The sequence below is a fragment of the Solanum pennellii genome, chromosome 1, assembly GCF_001406875.1.
Source record: "Solanum pennellii chromosome 1, SPENNV200".
NCBI classification, from domain to species: domain Eukaryota; kingdom Viridiplantae; phylum Streptophyta; class Magnoliopsida; order Solanales; family Solanaceae; genus Solanum; species Solanum pennellii.
Window position 1 is genome coordinate 91,296,188 of NC_028637.1, and position 10,745 is coordinate 91,306,932.

The 10,745-nt window shown below is 27.2% G+C and overlaps 2 protein-coding genes across 2 annotated transcripts in view; both read left to right on the top strand.

The window, feature by feature from the left end:
• Nucleotides 1-633: 633 nt before the first annotated feature.
• Nucleotides 634-7,041, top strand: LOC107007863 (furcatin hydrolase-like). Its single transcript, XM_015206673.2, has 13 exons — nt 634-849; nt 1,413-1,482; nt 4,037-4,095; nt 4,201-4,276; nt 4,369-4,446; nt 4,552-4,639; nt 5,111-5,366; nt 5,445-5,560; nt 5,659-5,879; nt 5,972-6,003; nt 6,091-6,193; nt 6,286-6,388; nt 6,603-7,041. Exons 1-13 carry the CDS (start codon nt 667-669, stop codon nt 6,769-6,771), a joined length of 1,554 nt encoding a protein of 517 aa, XP_015062159.1. The 5' UTR covers nt 634-666; the 3' UTR covers nt 6,772-7,041.
• A 699-nt stretch (nt 7,042-7,740) lies between these two features.
• LOC107024880 (furcatin hydrolase-like) overlaps nt 7,741-10,745 on the top strand; it is a 7,217-nt gene continuing 4,212 nt past the window's right edge. Inside the window, exons 1-4 of the mRNA XM_015225817.1 lie at nt 7,741-7,902; nt 8,169-8,238; nt 8,320-8,378; nt 8,516-8,591. Coding sequence (XP_015081303.1) covers nt 7,741-7,902; nt 8,169-8,238; nt 8,320-8,378; nt 8,516-8,591 — 367 coding nt within the window. The remainder of the gene's footprint in view (nt 7,903-8,168; nt 8,239-8,319; nt 8,379-8,515; nt 8,592-10,745) is intronic.

A 10,745-nucleotide genomic window follows, 5' to 3' on the forward strand; every position in this document is an offset into this window, starting at 1 on the left:
CCCCCCCCCCTCCCACCCCCCAAACCCAAAACACACCAAAGTTGGTCCATATTGATTGCAAAATTGAAAAAAAGAAATTAGAGAAACAGAAAAACAAAGACATATCTGGTATGAATGATTTTTGATCGGTGAAACGAGAATAATGATTTTTGCGATGTTTTTTGAGATTATTTTTATTTGCGTTTGGTAATAGGTAATATTCTCTCTGTTCATCTTTACTTGTCTATTATATTTTGGAATGTTTAATAATATTTGTTCAGTTTATAAAATTACATGAATAATTTATTATTTTGTGTCTATTTTACTCTTGCTATTAACTACTGTTCATTTTCCAATGCTTAGATGAGTTATATTTAATAAAATTTTTACTGCTACTTAATTCGTGTGTCAAGTCAATAATGACAATTTTAATTAGACAAAGGGAGAATATTATTTTTCCAAAATGATTTTATCCCACCATTTTAATATAAATAACGAAATAAAGTGTGAAAGATAAAATAAAATAATCTCATAAAATATTTTAATCCTCGAAATATCCTTACCTATTTTACCCCCATCCAACCCAACGGCCCCTTAGTCTATTATTGGCCTCCAAATTATTAAATTGAACACTATATATAGAGGGTTACAAAGAAAGGGAAAAGATATAGATAATAATAATTGGCTATGGCTTTTCAAGGTTCATTTTGGGCAATTAGCCTTTTGATATTTTTGGCCAATTTTTTGTCTATGATTGAGTTCTCTAAGGCTGCAAATGCAAAAGTGCCAAGCCATACTATATCTAATCCATTTAATCGTACCATATTTTCACCTGATTTTCTTTTTGGAGCTTCCACTTCTTCCTATCAGGTAATTTGCTCCTTCCGCTCCGGTTCATTTCATATTATTTTGTCTACCATCAACGTTATTTATACGTTTTTCGAAGAAATAATAAATAAAACTAGTAATGGGGGATTTCTTTTTTTTGGGAACATTAGGATATTTATATTTTTGAAAAGAATTAAGTTTCAAAATAAAATGGGTAAAATTTAATAACTGTATTTCGATTTTGTACAAGTATATATTTGAGGTAATGTGTACAAGATGGAGGGAGATAGGGAATAATGTTTTCCACCTAAGTAACTAAGTAATAAATTTACCCTTTGTACCATCAATGGATTAAATTGTTTTTTCATTAATCACACATTATCATGTTAAAGCTTTGGATATGATAAACAATTGTAGAGCGTTTTCCTTTAAATTAATACAATTTTTAGTATGCATTTAAAATTCTAATATGACTGTCGAACATCAGATAAAAATAAAAAAGAAAATTAAACTTTTTACCTTAGGTGTATTTTTGGTTGCTTTTGCTTTTTAATATGTTCATTCATATTTAATAAAAAGATTTTTTTTTTTGGGTTAATTTACAGTATGAAGGTGCATGGAATGAAGATGGCAAAGGGCCAAGTATTGTGGATACTTTCGTCCACACTCATCCTGGTCTCTACTCTTATATCCCCTCTCTCTCTCACACACATAAATTTTAGTGTTTAAATTCTTTACAAAATTGATATACATAAATTTTAAAGAAATATCATTAGATTATTCAAACAAATATTTAGGTAAATCTTTTTTAAAATGTGAGATTTGGAAACTTTGAAAAATCAATATGTTATTCGTTACATTATGGGAAAATAATCTGATGGTATAACAATTATTTATATTAATTACATTATTTAAACGCTCTTTTCGTCTATAAATTGTAACTTTGAAACTTGAAATTGGGTGTCTGATATTTTTGTTGAAGTCCGATTTAATTCAGACTCTCATCTGAAGTATCACATTGATGGATAAAATGCTTTCTAAAAATAATAATTTTGTATCCAAGGAGACTCAAATCCAAAACATCTTATTAATGATGAAGAAATACTTATCACAAGTCATTAAGATTTGAGTCAGATTTTTGATAACTTGAAAATCACATTTCTGACCAAACAAATATCTGAAAATACATCTTCAAAATGTAATTCAAAATTTATGATTAAAGACTGCGTCATTTGATCCTTAATCAATTCTTATAATATATAATAAACCTTTTGTCTTCCATTTAATTCCTCTCTCGTTCTTTAATTACTTGTCTTATTTTTATTTTTAGTTATCACTTTTTATTTTGATAAACTCACTAATCAATCGTTACTTTTCTAGTAGTCATATCAAAACCGCATGTAATTATATAAGAGAGTTGACTTAACTCAATCACCTTAGAAATCAAGCAACATTTGAGTAAAGATCTAGGGGCCAGTTAATAACTCATATCGATTTTATTAAAAATTATTCAGCAATGTACTTGTTCAACGTTAATTTTTATTAATTTCGTTTTTTTTTGGTTGCATATTTCCTAGTGTTAAGTTAGACGACGTATATTACTGTTTATTTATAACGTTAATTAAATAGTTTTAACTTTTTATCAAAAATTATTTATTTAAAAAGTTTGAACTACAAATATGATAGGTGTTTGAACAATTTCAGTTTCAACTTTGCATTGTTTTTCAATCAAATCTTTCATCATGATATTTACACAAAAATACATATAATTAATTTTTTTAAAATCTTAAAAATATAGTGAATCAGTGATAACATTTGGTAACACATTTATTTGTGATGGTTTGTTTTCTTTTCTTCATTTTTTTATTTATTTACAATTGACTTATTTTATCTTTTCACGTATTATTATAAAATAAAATAAAATTACAATTTTCGAAAACAATTTCAGTTAAAAGTATATACCTTAATTGTGTAATTGAAATTGCATGACAAGATAAGAAAAATTAAATGCACTGAAATGGATATCACAATGAACTACATCTTTTCAATTGGCATAGTACTTTCATTTTATTCAACTTGTCACGCTTCTCAAGAAAAAAAGACTTTTTAAAAAAATTTATTGTCTAAATAATTCATAATTCCATCCATTGTATGAATAATAATTACTAAACAATAATTATTCACTATTAACTTGACATATTTTTAAACAAATAAGAAATAATAGGAATAATATTACCGTATATCCTTTGACTTTATTCAATTTAATGTTATGAAAAATGTGTTACCTATCTATTTAATAATACTTGTCTATTATTGACTTTGCACATTTCTTAAAAATTATATATACAAGGATAATTTTGCTATATCTCCTCTGAATATAATAATTATAATATTTTAAAAAATTTAATAAAAAAATGACTATAATTAATAATAAAAGTAAATTAAAAATTAAAAATAAAATTATTTATTAATTCATAAAGAAAACAAATATTATTAAATATCTTAAAATAATATAATAGAATTATTATTGATGAATCTCTTAATTTTCTAAATATTATTGATTGACAGGGAATAATAATGTTTGGTTAAAATAATCATATTTAGTTCCCTCTTGGGTCCCACTTACCCTCAATAGAACAAAGGATAATTAATACTTTGGACATATTCATTTATTAGTAGAAAATATGGGACCTCTGACTGCAGCCCCACTATATTTAAGCTACAGTACATTTAAGCTACAGTACATTTAAGCTACTAATTAATTGTATAAAGTACAGAAATTATAATAAATTAGGAGCTAATTATGTTATATTTTTTTAATTTATAATAATTTTGAATTTCTCATAGCTTATGGATATATGGTCATTTGCTCGACACATAGTAAATGATATATTATAAAAAATCAAATTTATACTGAGTACTAAATAATTGAGATTATATATCAAAAGTAAACAAATTATACACAAACAAAATTGTACTAATATATTTAATAGAGGTGGGGTGATATTCAAATATTAAGAGATAAAAGGAAAAAGAAAATTTTCTAACTAATTCAAATTATAGAAATTTTTAAAAATTATGTTATGTTAAAATTATATAATTAAGTAATTTATCCATCACTTATAAGTAATTAAGTAATTTTAAAAAAATTTCTCACTCTTTTTTCAAGTTATGACTTAACTAAATTTATAATTAAACGCTAGCTGATAATATTGAGAATTATATGCAGAAAAAATATTGGACCGTAGCAATGGAGATATAGCTCTGGACTTTTATCATCGTTACAAGGTATATACTACTACTACTACTAATTAATTACTAATTTGGTTAAACAGAAATTAAACGAATTTTTTTAATTTTAATTTCTAACTTAAAAAAATTAAACAAATGTAGGAGGACGTGAAACTAGCAAAATTTGAAGGACTGGATGCTTTCAGGATATCTATTGCATGGACGAGAATTTTACCAAGTAAGATAATTTAGAATTCATATTATTTATTCTTTTGTTAATTATAATTTGATTAATTAATTTTTAATTTTTTTGTGTTTAATATTATCCAGAGGGTTCGGTTAAAAAAGGAATAAATCAAGCTGGTATTGACTACTACAACAGTCTCATAAATGAGATTGTAGCCCTTGGTAAAAAAAATAAATTTCTACTCTACTTGTTTCTCCCTATATCTTAATTTACAAAATTAAAATGAATTATAAAAAATTAATTAAGTTTATAAATTGCAATTTTAGGTATTAAACCTCTTGTGACACTTTTTCATTGGGATCTTCCTCAAGCCCTTGAAGATGAATATCTTGGCTTTCTAAGCCCTAAGGTCGTGTAAGTACTCTACTCCGAACTATAATTATTGTATCACACGTTCACCTGAACCCAATATTTTCAATACATGTGTGTGTGAGAAAAATATTGATATATTAGTACTTAGGGAAAAATGATAAATATACCTCCAAACTATCGTAAATGGTACGTAGATACCCTCTGTCATATTTTTGGGACATTGATGTTCCTGCCGTCCAAAAACTAGAGCGTATATGTCATTCTCTCCAACAGAAGACTAAATATGGACACGTGACACAATCTTATCCATCGGTGGATAAGATTGTATTTCTATTAGTATAATGGGTATATATGCTCTAATTTTTAACGACAGGGGAATCAATGTCCGTAAAATATGAAAGAGGATATCTGTATACCATTTACGATAGTTTAGGGGTATATTTATTCTTTTTCCCTATAATTACTATGTTCTGAACCTATATGTTCAAATTCTGAATCCATCTCTGCTTACAGAGATGATTACGTAGATTTTGTGGAGATTTGTTTCAAAAATTTTGGAGATAGAGTGAAGTTGTGGGCAACAATGAATGAGCCATGGATTTTTACATCAACGGGTTATGATTCTGGTTCTTTAGCACCTGGGCGGTGTTCAGCCTGGATGAACAATAATTGCACAATCGGTAACTCTGGCACTGAGCCTTATATAGCTGGACACAACATACTTCTTGCTCATGCTGCTGCTTCCAAACTATACAGGCAAAAATATAAGGTACTCCGTTTGTATCGACTTATTTTAAGTAATTTTTTTTAATTATTATTACTAACTTTGTTTTTATTTGGTGTGTAGCCAATTCAAAAGGGTCAAATAGGAACAATTGTAGTGTCACATTGGTTTGAGCCTGCCTCCAACAAACCAGAAGATAAAAAAGCATCTATAAGAGCCCTTGATTTTATGCTTGGATGGTAAATTTTTTTAATTTAAAGTAGTAAGTATATTATTCTTCTTATATAAACTAAAAAAAGAAAAGTGAAATATATTATTATTATTGTTATGTTGACAGGTTTATGCACCCATTGACTTATGGAGATTATCCAATAAGTATGAGAAAACTTGTTGGCAAGAGATTACCAAAGTTTACCCCAAAAGAATCAATGTTGGTGAAAGACTCATGTGATTTTATAGGATTGAATTATTACACCTCTAATTTTGCAGCTCATATTTCTAAACCACCAAATACTGTCAATATTAGTTCAGGAACTGATAATCTAGTCAATCAAACAAGTAAGTAGTATATCGTCTCAATTTACGTGATATCGTTTAATATGTGTGACCGATTATTATGCACTATTTAATTAATTTATGTTTTTTTGTAGCATCGCGGAACGGAAAGTTAATTGGTGATCCAGTAAGTATATACATTTCATTCAATTATTTTTTTTAAAGGTTGTTATAAATTATGATAGTATTAGTAATTTTTAATATTTGGATGCAGACTGGTGTGAGTATATTTTATGTTGCTCCAAAGGGACTTTATAAGCTTCTTGTTTATATTAAGAAATTTTACAAGAATCCAATTGTTTACATTACAGAATGTGGTAAGTGAAATTATTGAATAATAAACTAATTAATGTGTTTGAATTAATACTTAATTATTGTACTTGCTAATTAAATTGAAATTGGTTACTAGGAATGGGTGAATCCAATATTGATGATGTTGCAAAGGGTATTAATGATGCTCAGAGGGTTGATTTCTACCAACGCCATATTAAGGCTCTTTATAGGGCTTTTAGGTTAGTACTTTTTTTTTTAATCGATACATGGTTGAAATTTTTTTATTATAACTAAAGGTTTCGATTTGAACTCGAAAAATATTGAACCTTTTGGACTTTGGAGCACACTTTACTCCTAAGTGGGCCTATATACCAATGCTAAATATTCTTATCGAAGTGGAGTCGATTGACATTTCTGAGTAAATTAATATTTGTTTTTTAATTTAATTTTCAGGGAGGGAGTACATGTAAAGGGGTTCTTTGCATGGTCATTTTTTGACAATTTTGAATGGGGATCAGGATACACACAGAGATTTGGCATCAATTTTGTAGATTACAAAAATAACCTCAAGAGATATCCTAAGCGTTCTGCTCTTTGGATGAAGAAATTCCTTCTCAAATAAAATTATTTGTAATATCATGTACGTGTAGAATCTAATCAAGTGTGCTTATTGTCCTTAAATTCAGTATTAATCTGTTTGTTAAGTAGTATTATTTATGGAATAAATTAAGGGGGTGTTCTCTTTGTAATAAAAAGAGAAGAAATAAAGTTGTTGTAACAATATATAACGCCTAGCAATTTGGTTGAGGTTTTATGTTTTTTGGATCGATTTACAATAACATGTAATGTTGAAGAAAATGAATATTCAAAGTGTTAATTAATTATTTGTTCCGATTTAGTGACATCTCAAAAGAATTGAAACATCAAACGGGGAGTTCAATTTGAAATTTGAAGTAATTTGGTTGAATGTTTCACATGGTTTTAGATCGATTTACAATAATTCATCAAAGGTTAAAAAAGTCAATTGCTCAAAGTTTGGATCACCACAAATCATAAGCTCTGTTTTAAGTAGATGATATCTCAAAAAATTTAAATTGTCAAGGGGAATAATATATTCAATTTTTCTTGTTGCATTTTTTCTATTAAAGTTAATTTCATTCTCATGACTCTAAGCAAAAATCTATAAAATTGTGATTTGTACCAGTGATACAAGCTAATAGATCCACGACCAAAGTTCAGGTCCAAGTAAAAACTTATTTTTAGCTTTAATATTAATATATCTAATTTGTTCAAATCTTGAGTTTGCCTCTATATGCTCATCGAGTATAATAAAAAGGAACGACAAGGGATCAGACTGGCTATAAATCTTTTAGGAAAATTAGTAAAAATTTTACTATGAAGATTCCGTTCTAATCCAAATAGACGGCAAGTCTGTCCATTTTTAACTTTTTTTTTAAAACAAAAATAATAATAATTTGACGTTGTCAAAATTGTTAAAAATAACGAAAAAAATAGAATATTTAATTTTTAGGTACAATCTACCATATAATGGACTTAATATGGAATTCTTAAATAATACTCTAATGAAGCCATGGGATTACTAATTCAGATTTTTTTACTTCTCTTCATTGGGATTTTTATACCAATTATAAGTTCTTCTGTGCCTAATTATTATTATAATGTCTCAGTTCCATTTAATAAAACCAGTTTTCCATCAGATTTCATTTTTGGAACTTCCTCTGCTGCTTATCAGGTTTTTCTATAATTATTCTTATTCCCTCAATTTTAATTTATCAAACACACTTTTCTTTTTAATTTATCCGAGAATTTTATGTTTCTATATATTCTAAAAGAATTTAACCGTAAACGTTTTAATTTTACTTTTATTCATATTGATTATATAATCGCATAAAATGTCTACGACATATTTTAAATCACAAGTTTGTATATCCCGTTTATAAACTTTGTATCGGATCAAACGAGGTTTCAAATATTTTTTTTTTGATTTACACTTTACAGTATGAAGGAGCAGCTAATGAAGATGGTAGAGGTCCTAGTATTTGGGATACCTTTACCCACAACCATCCTGGTAATGGCAATTGTTAAATAAAAATATTTTTTATGAAAAATGTTATTTTTTTTACGATTTATACGATGTTTAATTTTGTAGAAAGGACAGCTGACCATAGTAACGGTGACGTAGCGATTGATTTTTACCATCGTTACAAGGTATTTTAATTTAATGAATATATCAAGTACTTCTATATATTATGAAAAATACAACAAATAGAAATATTTAATTGGCCTATGGTTCTAAATTTCTAATTATTTACACATCTACACTTTTCTTCAATGTTCCTAGTTAGGATGATATAAAGCTAATGAAATTTGAAGGATTGAATGGTTTCAGATTTTCCATATCTTGGTCAAGAGTTTTACCATGTATGATTACTCTTCTCTTAATTTTATATTTTTATGTTTTTTATGTAAGATATTTTTGATTTTACAATCAAAAGATCTGAATTTTTTTTTCTATTCAATTCGTAAATCATCATAATTAGAGGTCAGCTCCACAAAAGGTTATGTTATGCCACAAAGGTTAATTATGATTGAGGGCTATAGTGCCTCCACAAATAAATAATACTATCATAGTACGCATTGCAACAAACAAAGAATTTTAAGACAATAATATAATTATCGTTATAATATATTTAGGAGTAATAATAAATATGACATATGCAACCAACATTTTATATAAATATGGCTAAAGGATTTAGCAACTCCAGATTCATTGACATTAACTCAATTGTTGCTAAATATATTTGCGACAATAGAGAGTACTTGCTTTAAAAGTATATTATCATTAAATATCTTTTTTGTTATTCTGATATTAATTTATCATTCAAATTATTAATGTGTGACATTATGTAACATTAGAGAACAATAGAAGTCATCCAAACATAATATTTATTTAACACAATAAATCGTAAAGTCGAAGATATTTTGATTCAATGGCGGGGGGGATTAGATGAATTGTATTTATACATAAAATAATATTTTAATAGTATTACATACGATAAAAGGTCATATGTATCACTTTCCATCTCATAATAACTGATCACTTTTCATTTTACACGATATTTAAGAAATTATAATAAAACGATCAATTTGACTAATTTACCCTTTATTCATATAAAAATATTTTTTTTCTTTCACTATTTCAATCAAAATATCTATCCGAACAGCTAACCATTTTTCATTGAGAAATTTTAATGAAAGAAATCATAATTTTTTGATAGTGTTGTATTATGTTGACATACCTTTATCTCTACGAAAACTGAAAAATTAAAATGAAAAAAAAGCATGCGAGACTATAAATCACGTACGGAAATGCGTTTTATGCCTTTTGTGAAGATAAGGCCATTTTGGGTAATTTAAGTGAAAAACATAAACTAAGTTACAAGAAAAATACATCTTATAAAAAAACGCATGTTATCTTGTATACGTAGTTAATATTTTATTTAATATTATTCTTATATAATATGTTATTTATAAATTTTATTCAATACTATTTTTATACATAATAAATTATGATATTAATAATATTAATATTTTTATACACACAAAATCATGACATTGATAATATCAGTAATATTCTTATACTTATATATTTTATTTTAATATTATTTAAAAGCTATATAATGCATGTCAATTTTAAGACAAGTAGTGAAAAATAGCACTCGTATAACTAGGTGACAATACCAGTAATATAATAAATCTTCTTATGTTTTACTGTGTTATCTCAGATGGGAAGCTTTGTAGTGGGTCATATATATAATTAATTTAATACCTTTATACTTGACCATGTATTGGAATAAATTAGTGGGTTAAAATTTTTATATCATAATCTGAGGAAAACAAAAATTGGAGAAACTTCTCCTTGGCATCTGAGAAGAACACGTTCAGGTACAACCGCCCTTCTCAGAATCTGTAACTTTACATGAATTATTGGATAATCTATTTTAGTATAAAACGATTCATTATATGTATTATATTGTTGGGGTTAGATTCGAGAAAAACCGGTCAGTAGGGTTGAAATCGTAGTTGACGAATTTTCAATTTTCGTTGCTGTGTATTGTGTTAGTTTATGGTTGGAGAGAGGGTTTTACTTAAGGTTTCACCCATGAAGGGTGTGATGAGATTTGGAAAGAAGAGCAAATTGAGTCCGGCTTGAAGTTCTTGGAGTTGTGGTGAGCTGCTTGGCTGTTCTGTGGCCCACACCTCCCTCTATCTTTTAATTGTCTGTTATTAGTATTCAAACAGGATATCCCTTATGTTAGATTTGTCATTTAGTTTCAGACTTGCTTCGAATTTTAGAAGCTCTTGTACTAAGACACCAATTCTTGGGGTGATGTATTTTATCTTCCGCATTTCGTACTTATAAGGAACTCAATGTTGGAGATTTTTGCTAAGCTTTGGTCTTTTTTTTTTTTTACTCATTTGTTGGTTTAGTTGGGTTAATAAGTTGAGTTGGCTTACCTATTGGTTGGGAACATAGGTGCCATCACGACTTGCAAAAATTTGGGTCGTGACAAT